Raw genomic sequence first — 19,237 nt, 5'->3', positions numbered from 1 at the left:
GTTGGGGAACACAGGAGACACGAGGGGCCGAGGATACAGGAACTAAAGACTCAAACTAGAAGAAACCTGACGTGGTGAGGACAAGGGAGAACAAGGTAAAGAGGACATTGGAGAATAAAATGACGTGGGGGCAAACTTGGAATTACGTGACTTGAGGTGACAAGATCGCAGGGAATGAGGTGAGGAAAATGGTGGGGAATGAAGTGGTGTGGGGACAGGTTCGAGACAACGTGACTTGGTTACAGACTTACTATGTACTGAAAGAGATACGGGATTTTGTGGCTTGGAAGACGTGGGGTGACGTGACTTGAAAAAGGGGGCTGACGTTTGTGAAGAGGATTCGTGACCTTTACTTGGGCGCGCCCACCGGCCACCATGCGGACGTTCCGGATAGATAGCCAAACGGGTGCCCAAGTAACGGTCACGTTGACCTGATGGTGTGGGGATGGTTTCCTCAAAAGAAAAATGGGTCAAGAACTGAGAAGGACTAGAAAAACTAGGGAAATCAAAATCTGAATCAAAATCATCAGAGTCAGACAGGAGATTAACAGGGGCGTCTTCGATATCAGAAATGTCAGAACCGGTATCTAAAAACAGATAAGGAGGTGATTCATGTGACACACAAGGAGGACTATAGAACACAAGTGAGGGGGGGCATAGATGAATGAGAGACAGAAAAAACAGAACCTACATGAAGAGGTAGGTGGTGGTCGGCAGGCTGAGGGCTAGCTGGGCGCCGCCATGTGTTTCCCGCTGGGTCCTTTCTTGGTGGATTCATTCTGTCAGGGGATAGTGGTGGTTGCGGACCCAAACGCAGGGAAGCAGGGCAAGGAGGCAGAGGTAATGTAAAAAAAAAAAAAAAAAAGGAATTTAATTATACAAAACAAAATGGCAAGTGAAATGGCAAGTGAAACAAAACGTGGGGAGGACAAGGCAAAAAACTGGAAGCATGACGGGAGGAAAACAACAATGAATCAACGCAGACAGAGAGGAGACAGGAGACTAAATACACACACACACTAACAACAAAAACAAGACACACCTGGGGCAAGACACAAGTGGCTGAGGGCACTGATTGGTTGACACGAGGAAGGGCAGGATTACACTTAACAAGACTAAGGGAGACACACAAGGAAAAACAGAACTCAAACATGTTTGTGTGCGTGTGTGTGTGTATGTGTGGGTGGGGGGGGGGTGCGTGTGCGTGTGTGGGGGGGTGCGTGCGTGCGTGTGTGGGTGCATGTGAGTGCTGACTACATGTGTGGTCAAGTTTGCAATCATTTCTTAACAGACAACAGGCGCGTTTTAGCGGACTGGTTCAATCCATTCTGCTGGGTTAGATGTTTTTGTTCTTGTAGTCATAATGAGTCATCTCCTGTTAATCGGCTGCCCTAATCTAGCTATGTGAATGTGAGTGTAGGAGCAGAACAAAGCATTCTTCATTGCAAGCAGAAGCAATTCTTCATTGCAGCAAGTGCTTATTCATGTGATAACTTATTGTACAATTTTCCCAACATCCCCCCCCCCTGATTATCAAATGCATAACACATTAAAACATCCTATTGTCAAACTTTAAAATAATTTCTTGATAAAAATCATAAATTCTTTCACATAAAACATTAATGTCATTCAAATCCTCATCATATTGTTCTGTCAGTTCGTAATAATTGTCATCATTTTGTTTTAAATATACTTATATCCAGCTATCAGACATGTGTTGCCAATTATTATTATTACTAATGAAAACATTATACAACATCCGTGAATTCTAAGTATCACCTCCACAATCATTTAAAACATACAGATACCATGTGTTTGTTAACTCTTTGACCGCCATAAACGTTATAAAACGTTTAGTAAAAACCTACGGAAGGGCGCCGAGGACGTTAAAAGACGTTCACTATGTTTTTTTTGGAAACGGGTGGAGGAAAGCCTTGGGCAGCTGTGCTGAAAGTATCAAGCAGATCAAGTTAGTATAATGACTCGTTTTGGCCCCTAGATGGCAGCGATGACTCTCTTTGCACAAGGTTGGATGGGCCGCCCACCGTGGGCGTCAGTAGAAGACGTGAGACGGAGCTAGAGTGTTGAGGGGACAATGGCTGATGAAGCCACAATGGCGACCGGTTGCAAGCAGCTCACGCTTGAGCATTTTTTTCAAAGACAGAAAGCATCGATCAATACTAAAAAGCGCATTGATGTCGACGATGATGATGACTCCGAGCTTGACGCCAAAGTTGGAAGCCTTGACGCGACCGTTATGATCACGTAGTAAGCCTCACCGGCTAAGCGCGGCTAGCGCTGCTAACGCCGGAAAACGCGCACAACGACTGACCGGGTACTTCTACACAAGCGGACATTTGATCGGGCGATGGAGAGTTGTCGAAAAGCATCGACCAATGCACATTGATTATGATGATGATGGTGAATCCCGAGGTTGACGCCACAGTTAGAAGCCTTGACGCGACCGTTATGATCACGTAGTAAGCCTCTCCGGCTAGCGCTGCTAACGCCGGAAAACGCGCACAACAACCGACCGGTTACTTCTACACAAGCGGACATTCGATCGGGCGATGGAGAGTTGTCGAAAAGCATCGACCAATGCACATTGATGATGATGATGATGGTGAATCCCGAGGTTGACGCCACAGTTGGACGCCACAGTTGGACACGGCCTTTATTCTCACGTCATAAAGCATCACCGGCTAACGCTGCTAACGCCGGAGCTGCACATGCGGACATTCGATCGGACAATGAAGTCCCCGAGTCCAATGCATATTCAACGGAGGAGCGGGTACAGTCTGATCACGGAGAAGACACTGTTTCTGGACTACGATGCCACCATGAATGGAGTGGATTAGATGGATCAGAACATCTCTTACCACCCGGTATAGCAACTGAAGGACATGAGGAAGCCAGACGTAACACCACCGTAACGTAACCGTAGCATGATCCTGATATTAGACTTGATGGCAACACATACTGCAGTATATACTTGCTATTCCCCGGAAAAAACGGCCTGCAAGAAAGTGTAGCTTCTGCACGCGAAGAGGCAATCGCAGTGAAACGAATCTGTTTTGCAAATCATGTTGCGTCTCCTTGCACGCAGGGGAGTGTTTCACAAAAAGAAAAACTGTCGTTGAAACATCCACATATTTGTAAATAGCACCACAGTTGCACACATTTGTAAATAGTTTGCCAAATTGTTGTCAAATTGTTACACTGTTGAATGTAAATAAACGTATTTTGCTATCAAAAAACACTTTTTCATTCTTGGTGGTAGTATTTTATAGAAGTAAAGCACTATTTAGGTGTTTGTGGCATCATTCATGGACAAAAAGAAGTGTAAAATTCACTAGAGTGCATGAAATAATATCGTTTCACTAAAAGCTTGATTTCTCCGTATTTTGGTCCAAAACAAGCGAAATCGGATGAAACTAACCATTTTCTATTGTTGATTACTAAAGAACGGAATAAGGTAGAAACAAACTGATCTTTTTTTTCTGATCAAAGATGAAAGTTCAATCTTTCATTTGGTAGTATGTGTGTTTCCATAGTCCAAACAGAACATTTTCTGTGGACCTTGAAAGATCAGTCAAAATGCTTAAATCGGCTGGCACTGACGGCATCCCTTTTCTGAAAACGTCTGGCAGTCAAAGAGTTAAATACACAAATAAAATAATCATAAAGCATAACGTAATATTCATCAATGCAACAAAATAATCTAAAGTGTGGTGCCCTTAAAGTGCAATCAACGTGTTGTCGCGCGTTTCTTTCAAGTCCCGATTTCCTCGTTAAGTTGCAGGTAGAAATCATCAGATTTTTTTTTTTTTATTTTGTCTTGTCTTTTCGAGAGGGAGAGGTTACCAGCACATCACCTCTATATTTGCCAGTCAGTAACGAGTTATTTTCCTATACTTGATCCATCAAACTGCCCTGTTCCTTTTCCAATTCTCATATACATTTTAACTAAATCCAAACTATCTGACCATTATCTTCATACCCCGGTCATGTATTTATTTTAATTTTTTCTCTTAACAAAGAGAAAAAATAACGTACAAAGTGATTTTCATTCGTTACTCCAAATAACTAATATACCATACAGAGACATGATATATTTACACCATGGTTTTGCCATAACAATAACGTCCAGTTGTTTTGCTGGAACAATTTCAACTAATTTAAAACATTTTAAAATCATCAATCAGTACTTGGTAATATTCACATTGTATTACACACACAAAAATAATTACATTGTATTACACACAAAGTCGTATTTTGTTATCCACAAATTTTGATGTTTTATTTTAGAAGAACATTGACTTTATACATACTTCCAGTCCTTACACGTTAATTTTTGTTTAGAATCCTTTGTATCAACCGTTTTTCTGTTTTGTTTTTTCCATGTTGAGTCAGTGGTTGACTTGGGGTGACTATACTGACTTATCCCTGAACAGGGTGACAATTACTTTCTGTCTGAGTTAATTCTCAAGCTTCTACCACAAGTGGCGGAGAATTCTTGCCTTTGCTTCCTCAGACAGTTGTCACTTTAATTTCCTGTTCAAATGAGGTAGCAAGCCTCCACTCACACTTTTACACATGCACACGTTTTGTTTCACCGAGTTTAAGTACGTACAGGACACCGTCCCCCTTTTCTCAGTTTTACAGACTACTCTATCTCTTGTACTTTGATAGGGATTAGTATTCTCAAGGTTTTGCTTCTGCCAGTCACCCAGAGGCGCATTTCACTTATTCCTCATGAGTGTGTGAGTTTCCTATTCACCAGAGATGTCTTCACTCCTTCGGCTTCCCGTCAACCCTCAGTCCCCAGACGCAGAGCCGAGGCCTAGTCCCGGAAAGGGTCACAAGTGCCGCGGCCGCAGGCTTTGCTTAGACGTAGTCTCCCTGGGAACCTCAGGTATCATGGGATCCGTCTCGAAGGACCAAAGTAAATGTCAAGTTTACCTGTTAGACATTTATTAAACACTACACAAAAAGGAGTGAAGACACTCAGTCTTTGTTAGACAGCTTACGAGGAGAGAGGAGAGGAACTGCCTCATACAATTCACTACTGCACTCTCTAAAGAACCTGTCCTCATCCTCTCTTTTTATAGTTTTTCACGCCCCTAGTTCAAACTCTCAGGGGTCGGTGAACAAGCATACATACAATTTTCCCAACAAAGGTCCAAAGAGCCACAATGCCACATCTGTCCATCTTCAGTATGTATGGAAATGTGCCAAACCTTATCATTGGTACTGTTTAAGCCTTAACATTGGTGATTAGGTTAACTGCAAAGTCATTTTGCATTGATGTTGTACGGTGGTTCCGTATGCATAACTATAACTGCCAGATTGAGAGGAGCAGGGAGGAATGATGGCTGTATGCATGATCTACCTTGTTTCTCATCTAAGCATACAGTTTGTTCTAGACAAAAGTACTTTCGATGCAAACCATTTCCTCCAGGCTAAGTATCATAGTTTAAACTCAAAACACACATTTTAAAGAGTAGCCTACTGCATGAGGGATCATTTAGGCTCTATGCCTAAAGAAAATGTTTTGCCAAACCTCCACCCTCTTTATTGCTAGGTTTGTAACAAATCAACAATTTAAAACATGTTGTAATAATACAAACATTATTTATATTGCATAATGAAGCTCATTTAAGTCCTGCTGTGCCTGCCAGTGTCGTAGTGTGGAGGCATCCAAAGGATGTTCAAATTCTTTGACTCGCATTGTAACAATGTGTATTGCATATGGGCCATAAAAATATTCATGCAAGCTTACGGTACTATTTAATAAACACCACTTTTTCACCGGCATCCCGGTGGCCGTGCTAAATACTTTAGCTAATGCTAGCACTATTGCTATCAACAGTTTTAAACACGGAAGCACTTAACGCTATCTCCGGGTGGATACAGACCTGTACAGGACGCTGTGTGTGATTTTACAGTCCATTCCCGAAGCCGATTAGCTGGTGCGAACAAATGTATTTATTTATTTTTAAACGTTGGTGAATATGTGAATGTTCGGATTTTAAGTGCGCCACACCTTGTCCCGCGGCATGCATCCGTGCCCGCCTGTGCGAACTACATTGACTATAAAGTGCAATCGTACCGCCAGAAATTGCTCAAACCTCGTTTGGTGTTTAATGTACTATTAGCCAACATGTCTGCGGTGTGGGCACATTACAATTCATATTGTGCTTTGTTAAAATTAAAGTGCTAAATAAATATTTTATAATATTATAATTTTAATTATTTATAATAAATGCTATGATAGTAAAAATTGGCATAATTTTTTTTCTGCGTTTCGGTTTTTGGCCAAGCATTTTTTATTTTTGGTTTCGGACGAAAAATGTAATTTCGGTGCATCCCTAATAATGATATCCAAGCCATAAACAAATGTTTGCTGCATCTGTTATGGCTTTTTCTTTGTGAAACTGCAACAGTGGTATTTTAACAAACTTGTAACATTGAGTTCTCATCTTTTGTTTGCGCTTGTACCAAAGGCTGTATAGTCTGACTATTTTTTTAACCACTAGTGACCTTGAAAAAACAACTTATATCAGCAGATTGAAGAAATGATCCAGTTTTGTGCTGTAGACTTTGCACTGCTGCCTGCAGCGCTGTTGGATTTAACTGTTATTATTAGAGGGCCATTTGTGGTGTAGTTGTAGTTTGAGTATTTGAATTAAATACAAATAAAATTTCATATTTTATGTGTGTCATTACTTTTAGCAGCCTTGGTTTTGCTTGATTTATGTGTTGAGTACCTGGCTTGCACCTTAAGTGTTAAACTTTAGTAGTGCCAGGGTACCTACACATTTGGAATTTCAAAATTCCATACTTTCGCATACAATTTCGATAGATCATCTGTCAATCAGATAACAACGGCAGGATGCGTTCCAAGACGTTTGCTCTAATACAAACTGTGCTTGACTTTGCATAAAACACAATCTGGATTGATTAAATTAGTTTTGGAATCATCTCGTTTAGGAAACAGTATTTTAGAACAGTCATAACATTATGAAAACATAAATAGTTTTCCATATTTTATTTTTCATTTTCCGTACTTTTAAATTACATTGGAATTGATCCAATTTATTTACATACACTCTAAAAACTGTTTGGCCAATTATGGATACAAAATGGGCCGATCCACTTTATGAGTCAATTTGACCCAACTTTTTGGGTTGTTTTATACAAAATGACCCAATTTTTTGACCCAAGTAAAGGAGCTGACCAATATTTACGAGTTGTTTTACACTAAAAGACCCATTTCTTAACTCAAAGTTAGGTCAAATTGACCCAAGTAGACGATCGGTCCATTTTTGACCCATAGTGTTAGGTTCAGCCAACCTAGAACATTTAATAAACAACATATATAAGAAGGAAGACAAGAGATTTAAATAATGTTTTGCTCGTGAGGAGAACAGACAGAGAGTGTGCGCAGATCATAGTCTCTTTTCTGCTCTGGACTCACTTTACCGCTCTTTTTTTATTGGATTTTCAATAGTTAACTAGCAGTTGGTGTTCTAAAGGGGAGGGGGCACACACAACAGCAACTTCAAAGCAGTCACGTGCAGATAATAATGTAGACATGTTTTTCTTCAGCACTGGAAGTTTCAAAGTCAAAGCTTCAAAAGTTCAATCGCAAAATGTTCCAGTCATCGTGCGATAAGGATACAGTTCTTGTCTTCCTTTTACATAATAAATGCTTCACAATACTTAAAAGAGAAAATATGGGGTACATTTATGTACATTAATCCTAACACATAGTTGGGTTATTTTAGACCCAACTGTTTTTAGAGTGTACTTTCCAAACTTGTTTTGGAACCCTATAGTGGTCTTCTTGAATGCAAACACAGTAAGAAGTAACTAAAATTGTACCATTATGTTTCCCACAGTGGTGACATGCCCGACCCCTCCATCCATCCCGAACAGCCTGTTGGAGGGCTCGGTGTGGGAATGGGGAACCAGTGTGAGTTACAGCTGTTTGTCAGGCTACGAGCTGTCCTTCCCTGCTGTGCTCACCTGCACAGGAAATGGGATATGGAGTGGAGACCTGCCTCAGTGCTTGCGTGAGTAATAACTTAATCATTATCACATGATGTGTGTAGTGGTCCTCACAGGGGGGTTCGGGACAGGAATGTTACACAGTTGTTGCGCCTCGTCACTCTGTAAACAGGACAGGCGGAATGACTTTCTTAGGGACACCAAATCACAATGTTGACTTCGCACAGTGGCGCGGCCTTTTGACAGCTTTTGAGTTGTATAGCAACAAGCAATTTGGCCTTATGGGGCATGCCATGTTGTTTAAACTGCAATAGGTGTAAAAGGTGTGTCAGATTGCTGCAGTGCCTCTATTTACTTAAAGGTGCATTGTGGAGTTGAACATGTCCATGTTAAAGCTTTTTCTACATCATGCATGCTCCACTAATGCCCAGATGAGTACAAAAGAACCCTGATTTTATAACAAAGATGTAAGGTTCAATAAACTGACATTCATAAAAAACACAACACAATAAAGGAGAGAAGATACCTTGTACCTTTTCCCAAGCTAGCGAGAACGGGCAGAGGTGTGCCTCAGTTACAACCTCTTACCGCTCTGAAGCACACTCTGCCGAGCGCTCTCTTTTTATTTCTTTAGGGCGGTCCCTGGTTACATGGGTGTTTGAACTCTACGGGGGGCAGCATAGTTGGAACACAAGCGGAAGCAATTCCTCATTGCAAGAGTCAAGTTAGATAGGCTGTCCTAATCTGACAATGTGTGTGTAAGCAGAGCAAGCATTCTTCATTGCACGCAAATAGTAAAGTGCTTATTCATGTGATAACTAATTGTACAATTTTCCCAAAAAAAGACTGCACCTATCAACTTGTATATTCACTTCAGTGTGGAGTGTTCACCCCGAAAACGCCACCGTTTCTTGAGGAAAGAAGTGACGCCATGCACAAGCTATACACAGATGCTGCAGTTACGCTTTTGGCCAGAGTTGGCAGTCGGGAGTAAAAAAGTCCCCTTTAATGTTTGAACAGTCAAGGAAATGGCATCGCCACATCTCCCTTATTTCAGAGACAGAGAGAAAAAAAAGATGTGTCTTGCAATTGTTCCTACTATTTATATTTCCACTCTAGATCCCAAAATATGTCGAGGTTAAATCAAATGTAAACTTAAACATATATTTGAAACATATTTTGCAGGTTTTCTTCTTTAAGGCACCGTTTCTTAGCCCCGGTCCTCGAGTACCCCTATCGAGCTAGTTTTCCATGTCTCCCATGCCAACACAGCTGAAGATCATTAAAAACTGCTGCCAAATAAATTGACATACTGACATCTCAAAACACCACATTCGCAACAACTATTATGGTCCTCTAAAGAAAGAAGAAAAACACAATGAAGTCTGAAATCTGTCACAACTTAAATTAAAACAGCACACATGACTACAGCGAGAGCTATATTAGGGTTGGGAATCATTTGAATTTGAACAATCCTGGTTCCTCATTTTGATTCCGGTTCTAAACAATTCTCTTTTCCAATTCTTTTCGGAAGCAGGGTCAAAAAAGTTGCAATGGTTTAAATTAGGGGTGTCCAAACTACAGCCATCATAATTGCTCCCACTGAAGGGCTCACCTAATCTGGTGTAGCCTATACATAGAGAGAACAGAACAATTTGGTTAACCAAGGGTGTATTCAGACCTGCACTGTTTGGTCCGCTTCCAACTGCAGGACATATGCACCTTTTTGGGCTTAACAAGCCACCGTAGCCAAGCATCGCGTGGGGTAAATATTGCCCGATAGTGAATATTGTGCTAAATTCATTCATAATTCTCCGTATTGTGTTAAACCACGCTGCTGTCAGTATGTTGTGGGTTGGGACAGCAGAGTGCAACGGCTCTCGGGTTACTGCACGCAATCAACAACGCGTTCCAAAATTAAAAACAGCGTCGCGGAACCTGCGTTGAATGAGCTGCTCTTGACGCTCGCAAATATCTTGCATCTAATAACGCCACAAATATGCAGAGCAGTAATGCAGCACGTCGAATTTCATGTTTTCCTCTAATAGTCGAGTTGAAAAAAGCACAGTGTGAATATGAACCACACCAAATGAAAAAATAAAGTTAAGGAGTAGTCTGGTCTGGATACAAGCAAAGTCCAGTTAGTAGTAGGTACAGTATGAACTCAAAAAACATTCTTGTTGAGGAAAACTAGCTTGCCTGCCTATTTAAGCAATGTGCCTGCATTGTGTCTTTTTTAGCAGACGAGAGCACAGGCTTGCTAGGTATGAAACTATATACTGCAAACTAATTTTAGCTGGTAATTTACATTTGAGTTGACCCACCAATAGTTGTAAGCTGCCTCAATTTTGGTGATAGATGTGTTACCTCTCCTGATAGTGATTTCTCTGAAGTAAAGTGCATGTTGGCTGGGGCTTGATTGAAACTCGTCAGACACGGTGCACTCTGTTCAGTTCTTTACAGTCTGCAACCTCCTTTGCACAATATTATCATATTGTAAGTGTTGCACTGAGGTGACGAAGATAAACTGCAATTTCGATTGGCGCCGTGTGCATGCGAGCAACACATGTACACACTTTTTCGTTGGTCTCTGCAAGTTATTCATGTGAGCGGGGGTGGATAAGGTACCGAAACGGCGAACCGGAAGTTTAAAATGCGATTCTCAATACCCAACCCTAGATATATATCTGTTGGTCTATGACTACAGCTCAGTTACGTGAAGAAAACACAAGCACATGGCAATCATGGCGACAGCTCATCCGTGCATGTCGTGCAAAGTGAAGTTGAGGATATTGTAAAATTTGTGTTTATGGACTGAATTGCACTGATTCTGAGTCATTTTGGCCTGGATCGAACTCTGTACCTATCCAGTGGATCGGGTCGGACCATCCCTACCTTCTACCGATACACTCACAACATCTCCTCTGGACATGTCCAAACCATCTTAAGTCGGATCTCTCTGACTTTTCCCCAAAAAATATCTAACCTTGGCTGTCCCGTAAATGTAGTATGTTCAATATGGCTGCAAGCAAGACATGCCATGGTTTTCTAGTGAGCAATAAACTGTGATTCAACTTTACAAGATAGTTGGGCGGGGCTCTGTGTGACATTTGAAATTTGACTTTAGCCAAATCTGAACTTTCTCTTATAGTTATTTGAACGCTTATTATTCCTATAAGGAATATTTGTAAGTTACGCTAATTAATTTTGGCCAGTTTTGTCATCTTATTCGGTGGACTTCACACATTTCTGCAGCAAAGTTTGGATGTTCACTTACCTTCCGATATAGTTTAGTGATGACACAGCATTCAAGTTTGACTTTTTGCAGTACTTTAGGTAGTAATTTAGGTAGCCATCATACTTCCCGCTCCATGAAACATATTAATGCTCAGTACAACACATAGCTCTTTAATGTATTAGCATTGTAGGCCTACTAAATATCATCATTTGAATTCAACTGAAACGGGTAGCCTTCAACCTTACATTTTAATATGACATTGTAATATTATTTTTTTAGCATTATTTAACCAGGAAAATTCCATTGAGATCCAGAGATCTCTTTCTCACATTATATTCATTAATGTTTATAGTGTATAGTTGAGATGAGGTGCTGTTGACCTTGACATGAGATGTCATTATTTGGTGGGGAGAATACTTCAAAGTAGGGGTGTTCCATATCATACCTTCTACGATATTACCGGTGTATTTTTTGAGGTGATACAAATTTTAAATATCGCGAAATTGACGTGAAGACATGATGGCGTAATGCGCAACATCATATGTCTTCGTGTCTATTTGAACGTACATGCGTCGCTCGCTGCTGCATAAAAAAACAATGTCGGAGCGTGTGAGGATGTGAGCTGCAGCCAGTTCTGTCGGCAAAGTGGGAGTGAGCTATGTTCGTCGTGTGGAGGCTGTTTGGTTACAAGAGGTCAGATATGATGCAAAAAATACAATCGTTTGCAAATTGTGCTGGACAACTGTTGCCGTTGAAGTTAAGAGGATGCGCAGGCTAAAGACATGCGAGGAGGACATGAAAACAGCTCATGTTGTTTGGCGTGAACAAAAGTTAACTACAGACGGTGTTTGGATATGTTGGAAATCATTTCTATGATTTCTGCGTAGTCAAATAAAATTCAAAGTTGAAGTCTCGTGGAGAAGTTTGACAGCTTTATTTCAGAGTCTGAAAGACATCTTTAGAACCTGGCTCAAACAGCTCTGGTCCAAAAAGTGTAACATTGTGAGCTGCAGCCAGTTCTGTCGGCAAAGTGGGAGTGAGCTATCTTCGTCGTGTGGAGGCTGTTTGGTTACAAGAGGTCAGATATGATGCAAAAAATACAATCGTTTGCAAATTGTGCTGGACAACTGTTGCCGTTGAAGTTAAGAGGATGCGCAGGCTAAAGACATGCGAGGAGGACATGAAAACAGCTCATGTTGTTTGGCGTGAACAAAAGTTAATTACAGACGGTGTTTGGATATGTTGGAAATAATTTATATGATTTCTGCGTAGTCAAATAAAATTCAAAGTTGAAGTCTCGTGGAGAAGTTTGACAGCTTTATTTCAGAGTCTGAAAGACATCTTTAGAACCTGGCTCAAACAGCTCTGGTCCAAAAGTGTAACATTCTCAAAATACACTCACTCATTTATAAAAAAACAGTTCCCTCCCCCTTCATCGAAAAAGAAATACCTTTTGCCCCTACAGACATCGAGCAACCCATGTGGCACTTCCTGCCAAGACAAGAGTCTTCAAGTCTAGACACCCCCCTGTCATCTTGTCAGCAGAGTGAAATACAATTAGGTTATCTTCCTTTAGCTCACAATAGATGTGGGTAAACAATTGGCCCCCGGCGCCTTCTCGCACAAGGGATTGATTTTTATGGACTGACCTCTGATTGCATTTACAGACATCCCCTCATTTAGATTGAATCAGAAACCTTACTTCCCCAGGATAAGAACAAAAGACTACAGATTAACTAACATATGGGGAACAGTTGTAACATTTCTAGCTAAAATCAAAAACACTTAGAAAAATATAAATTGAAACAGAAAAACAATGTTAATAATCTAACATTCCCTCATTTGAACTCTTCAGAGTTCAACACCTTTAGACATTGTTTTTTAAAAGAAAATACCAAATCAGATTAACATGGAAAGAAGTGTCATGATGTGACAGCGTTTGAAGATGTTTTCTCTTCTCTCAGCCATCTTGTGATGAAGTTCTTTGTTGAGTGGAAAGAGTGTCGCAATAGTTTTTTCTTCTTTAAGAATCTGGGGTAGACTACCCAAATTCTTCGATCTGTCACCGGGATTATTCTGCCCGAAAATGTGACTCTAAATGGAATGATTGCCCAAGAAAAGGCACTTGATTTTGACCTCCGTTCAATAAGGTCGAATGATGTCCTCAAACGGCAGCTCCGGAACCGGACATTGGGACATCAGCTGACGTGGCTTCCAGTTGGAGGTGATAAGATTGATGATCATCAGTTGATGAGATAGCTGAGCCTGGGACGTTTCCGGCAGCCTTGTAGATCAATTGTGGAATGTTGTCTCCTTCTCCTTTCCGTCATCAACCTGAGAGCGAAACATGTTTATTTAGTCTTCTCATAAACTCACATAAATTTTATTTGGAGGAAAAACCCTGATAGTTTTTGTTAGTTGGGATTAGTAAATGTTATTTGATTAAGATCCGTAGGTACTGTGCTGTTGGAACAGGAAAATATCTATTTTTGTGACATTGAAATAGAGCCCAGCCTTTGATTGAGTTGAATGGCATTCGCTCATTCATTAATACAACAGACAAAGCTTGTAACTATTTATTTTTCAAATAGATTTCATAAAATTGTAGGTAATTTTTTTACCACGACATTTACTGTTCTAAATTTGCATGACTGTGCCTTTCACCATCCTGAAAGGAATCATTTTACTAGCATATCATATAATCTCATCCCAGAATCTCACGACCGGCCGAACCGTGACATCCCGGGAAAAGCTCACATATATTCATATCATATATACTCTTTTGCAAACACTGGGCTCCAAACATTACATTTTTCAATTGTTTCTGAGATAAAAGATATAATATAATATAATTACCTTCATTGGCGATATTTTCCTCTTTCCCGCTGCAAACTTACTTTGCTTCCGCTCGATTCCCTCTGGTAGATTTCTTCATATTCAAACTGTGAATTATCCCATTCAAACTCACCCTGTCAATTGGAGTGTAGGCCGATACCCCACAACCTTTTTAATTTTGTTTTTAATTTTGTTTTTAATTTTCTAACTCTTCTACATTGGTTAATTTCTTAAACATGAACTGTCCTTTTGTTCATTTCTCCCTCATTTTGGCAAAGATCTACAGATCTTTACAAACACGCATGGTACATCAAAGGAAAGACACACCAAGACTCCGTTAGCTCATAAATAAGGACTATCAGACTATAGCCTCCCGCAAAAGACGTCGTAAAATTCACAACTCTCAAAATCAGATTGTGAGGCAACCGAGATAGCTGCAGGACACTGCAAAAAATTTGCACAAGCAGATATCATCTAAAACACTAGTATGTGAAAACTTTGGGGACATGAAAAAATAGAGGTAACCACATTAATCCAATCCAGGATACAAATTACACAATACCTACAAATATCTACCTAGGTTTATAATCAAAAGCAGAATTAAAAATTAAAAACAATACTCCTAGATTTAAGCAAACTAAAAATGATTCTCAAACTGCTAATCAACCTCACCTCTTCTACCGATTAGTGGGGCTCGTAAAAACACAGCACAAAAATATCTCTGGGATTCATAAATCACAGTGCTGTGAGAAAAAAAATAATAATCGAAAATTAATCATCAAACTCGCAGTTATTTGTTAAATAACAGTAACTCGGTATGATAAGATGTATGATTCAATATTATGTATATAGAACATATACTTAGATAATATATATATTTATAACATATACTTCTGGGAAGTCTTCTAATTAATGCTGCACTTCCTCTTTAACTTTAACTGCAGCTGGACGAAGCCCAGGAAAAAGTTCCCCACAGGGAAAACAAAAGTATATCGTATCGTATTAGTTAAATTCCCATTGTACCAATTCAGAAACTGATTATCCCAAGAAAATAGGCAAAAATTTAGTAGGCCCTTCTCAATAATAAAATAGAGGAACTAAGATTGAAATTAATTTTTCCCAATCCCTCATTTCAAATTCACATATGTCGTGTTTAATTTCCTGAAATACCTTGCTATAGATCTCAGTTCCCCATCCAACACATTAAAAATGCCTTGCATACCACTCGTGTAGCATTTCTTTGAGCAAAGATCACACCCCATTCGGACCTCCATTTTTTAGGAGTCTTTGTCCAGTCCTCCAGCAGATGGCAGGACGGCGGTTGTGTCAATGTTCAATCCTGGCCAGCAGGGCGGCGGCTGTGTCAGGCAATGTTCAGGCATTGAGATTTCCTCTGGAGGCCAAACAGCCATAGGGGAGAAGTCACTGGAATGAGGCGTGTACACAGTCATTGGGCATTGAGGAATTTGAGCATCATGATTGTCTGTAGGCACAGGAGGAGAATAACTGTGCTGCGGCGTGAAGCTCTTTGACTCTTGTCACGTACATCCAGACGCTGGAGGTTGCTGTCTGCAATTTTGGACCTGATGACACATATCGTCCCTTCTGAGAGCTCACCTGACCAAAAAAATGCTCACTTCTTGATACAATGCATTTAAAATGCCAGACTGAGGATGGTGGGACTATAGCAAGATAGTTCACTTCCTGTTTTCTCAAAAATATTTCAAACTTATTTTTTGAGAATGCCCCTCCAAAATAGCCACTAGAAATACTTGCAAATACAACGTATCAGCAGAGCTGGGCGCATCCCGTTTGCAGATAGTCATCAAACCCCCATCCGCATTGGAACTTAAGCATCAGTTTCTGAAATGACACACTCAGAGAAAAAATAAATATTAAACATCATAATTATTATGTTGACTTCAAAAACATTTACAACTTCTTATTCAACTATCCTAAATCCAGCCACAGCTGTACAGATATAGGAATAATTATTTTAAATACAAAATGCTATTATTTCATCATTATTCTTTTTGTTTCAATTGCCCAGAAAAGAGAAAGTTAACAAGTTTATCGTCTTTATCAAAAGTAGTATAGTATAAAAGACTGTCAATTTCAGTCATTAAAAAAATAAAAACACTAATTTAATATTCTTCTACAAGAACTCAGCAACATCCTTAAAAAACTGTTACTCATTTTATGTTTTATCATTTGTCAACACTTTTTCTAAGTCACCTTCGCTCATTTGTAATGTTGGGCCGTAACCCGCTGCCTGTTCCGCCGCCTTGTCTGTGGAACCATTTCCCACTGACACAAAATCATTAATTGTTGAATGTCCTTTAACCTGACTGGAGTCCATCATTGCGGAAACTGTCCGCTAGGTGGCGGCAGGAACCGCTGATTTGGCACCTGCAGATACTGCAGCTGGGATGAAGTCGGGCGTGGAGGAACATTTCGTGAACCACGTCCCCTTGGCTGGTAATAGCCGCGTCTGCCCTGTAGACGCCTGCCACCCCTGCTTCTCCCACGTAGTTGATGTCGGCAAGTATTCGCCCAGTGTCCAAATCGTCCACAATTGAAACACTGGTCCTGGCTGATAGCTGATCTCAATTGATACATAGCACACCCAGAAACAACCACAGGCGATGAGTCAACAGTAGACGCCGGGAGTGCAAAAGTCTACTTTTTTATTCTCAAAGTTTGTAATTGTATAGCTGCCAATTGTAATTCAGTAGTCTTATGTTTGTCAGTTTTTGATTCAATTTCTTTCGCATGTCCCTCATCAACTTTTGGAGCAAACAACAAATCAGATATGATCACCTCCGGAAACGGAAACAATCCGCCAAGCGTTCCAAACAGCGTTAAATAATCCTCACGTGACAATGCCTCACCGTCACTCAAAGATGACATTCCTGAATTAGCCATCAGCGCATCTAGTTGAGATAAAGGACACACCTCCGTTAAAAGAGCACGCATATCTCCAGCCGTCAAAATCTGCCCCGTCACACTTCTCTGTAACTAGCGTAACCAACCCCCACCCCCCCCCCCCCCCAGCAGCGGGGGCAGTTTCTGCACAATCACACACAGATCAGCCGGCAAATAAGGTTTATACACTGTAGCCGAATTTCCGGTAGCCGGATCCACTTTCGTCAACATGGGAGCTTGCAATCCCACTGTAGAACGAGTCACAATTTTTCTAGGAGTAGCCTCCGGGAGTTTGACAGTCGTGTTAAGGTCACGTAGTCCCATAACCTCCCCAACAGCACAAGTCAGATCAGCAAACTTGTCCTGAATGTCAACAATTTTATAGCTATTCGCCAATACATTAGAAGTTTCATCAGTCCTGTCACATTCACCTTCACAATTTTCAAGTACATCCGCACACTCTCTTCATTCATTTTAAAACAATAAACGGTTACGTTCTATCAATCCGCTATCTGCAAATCATGCAGCATTCAAACCGCAGTGTTGTACGGTAATTCAGTAACCGGGTTAATAGCTTTAAACAAATCACCCGTAAACGGCTCATCTTATTTCGGAGGCATTCTAGCATTTCACATATATTGATCCACTTAATACACAATTCCGTATGACTCTCCCACCATTCAAAGAAAATACAAAAGTTCCACGTACCAATTTGTCCAGCGACAACCTTCCATTCAATCAATCAACAATGTTTCCTTCATTTTTCATCGACGTTCTTTTCGCATGGTTCCGACTGCAACCCCGAAAGCATTCTTAACTTGTGCATCTAAGTTTAAGTTCCCACTATGAACCGGAAGTACATTAAGGTCAAACCATTCGGTGTCACGATCGAAATCGCCCTCCATTTGTAGTTTTCAGTGACGTCTCACTTGTAGTATGGTTGAATTTATTCGTCAACGTTTAAACAAATTTACAAGAACAACACAGGCGCCCACAAAAACATACACACATCACAGAACATACATAAATAATCACGTGATCTCCCGATCGCAAATACAGCGGTATCAGCCAAGCCCCGCTGCGATCAATCTGACCCCCCAAAACTGTTCAATTTAAAACAGGGCGCGCTTTTTTTAAAATAACTTATCACGTGTAAAAACAGATGCTAATGCAAAAGTATCATGCCTACCAAGACTAGCAATCCTTCGGCTTCAAAACTGTTTATTTTTTTTAAAAACAGGCGCGCGCTACCATGACCTCCTGGATTCTTAATGGAAAAAAAAAATCTCCACTTCACCCCGTAATCCTCTCAAAATTCATAACAATAACCGTCATAGTCTCTCGGCTCCTTCGTAGTAAGACGAAATAAAACATTACTACTTCAACCTGTATTTCAAAATACGCCCACCCCACCCCCCGCCGCGTGGAGGGACGGAACACCGGGGGCAGAAGGGGAGATGGGGGCACCGGAGGACGGCCGACACCCCCGAACCCCAGGCCCAGCGGGGGAAGGCCCCGGTCGTCACCCCAGCGTTCTTTGTGGAAGTTAACCCCTGTTACTGAGTCCGCCAGCTCGCCGACTGGCGAACTCTACCCCTAAACCGTGAATGTGACCCCACCCAGTGTATATACAAGTGTGTGTGTGTGGGGTGCATTAAAATTAGGAGCAGGTGAACCGGAGCCGAGGGAAATGATATTCCCACGCGCCGATCCACCCGCCTCCCAAGCATGTTACTGAGTGTATGTGGTGCATTAAAAAAAATAGATAGGGGGTGGGGGGTGGGGGGGGCGGAGACACGGACAGGGGACCGCAGCACTGCTCTATACCATGGTCCCCAACCGATGGCACCCCCACAAGCCCCCCCCCCCCAGTTGTGTGGTGCATTAAAATTGGAGGGGAGTTGTAGGGTGAAGACGGTGTTTCCACCCTACCCCACCCCCCAAAGTGTGTTATGTGCCCTATATGTCTATAAAAGTGTATTGTGCAAACCTAGTGTAGTGAGTTAAGAGGAGCGACCAGCGGGGCCCTCCCCAACCGGGCGGGGGCAGGAGGCGCATTTTCTTCATCATATATTGAGTAATGTATGTTCTGTGAATAATTTTATATTGGATAAGTTGTAAATTTGTGTGTTTTGTCATTTTAAAAAACGTTTTCACAAACTTGAATCCAAAAGTCAGATTCCGGCGCTATAGACAAGTCTGTTTCCCATTTCGAGATGGGTAAAG

The 19,237-nt window shown here is 41.1% G+C and overlaps 1 protein-coding gene across 6 annotated transcripts in view; it reads left to right on the top strand.

Annotated features, from left to right (window-relative positions):
• LOC147171791 (CUB and sushi domain-containing protein 3-like) overlaps positions 1–19,237 on the top strand; it is a 499,351-nt gene that overhangs the window by 437,049 nt on the left and 43,065 nt on the right. For all 6 annotated transcript variants that reach the window (XR_015095358.1, XM_086078287.1, XM_086078288.1 and 3 more), the window contains one exon: positions 7,905–8,078. Coding sequence is in view for 5 of the 6 variants with exons in the window: in XM_086078287.1 (XP_085934413.1) it covers positions 7,905–8,078 (174 nt within the window). In the remaining variant the exon portion in view is untranslated. The remainder of the gene's footprint in view (positions 1–7,904; positions 8,079–19,237) is intronic.

Source organism: Leptonotus elevatus, chromosome 6 (genome assembly GCF_054856555.1).
Source record: "Leptonotus elevatus isolate MCC_2025b chromosome 6, RoL_Lele_1.0, whole genome shotgun sequence".
NCBI classification, from domain to species: domain Eukaryota; kingdom Metazoa; phylum Chordata; class Actinopteri; order Syngnathiformes; family Syngnathidae; genus Leptonotus; species Leptonotus elevatus.
Note: the sequence above shows the minus strand (reverse complement) of the source record. Positions and strands in the feature narration are given on the sequence as shown.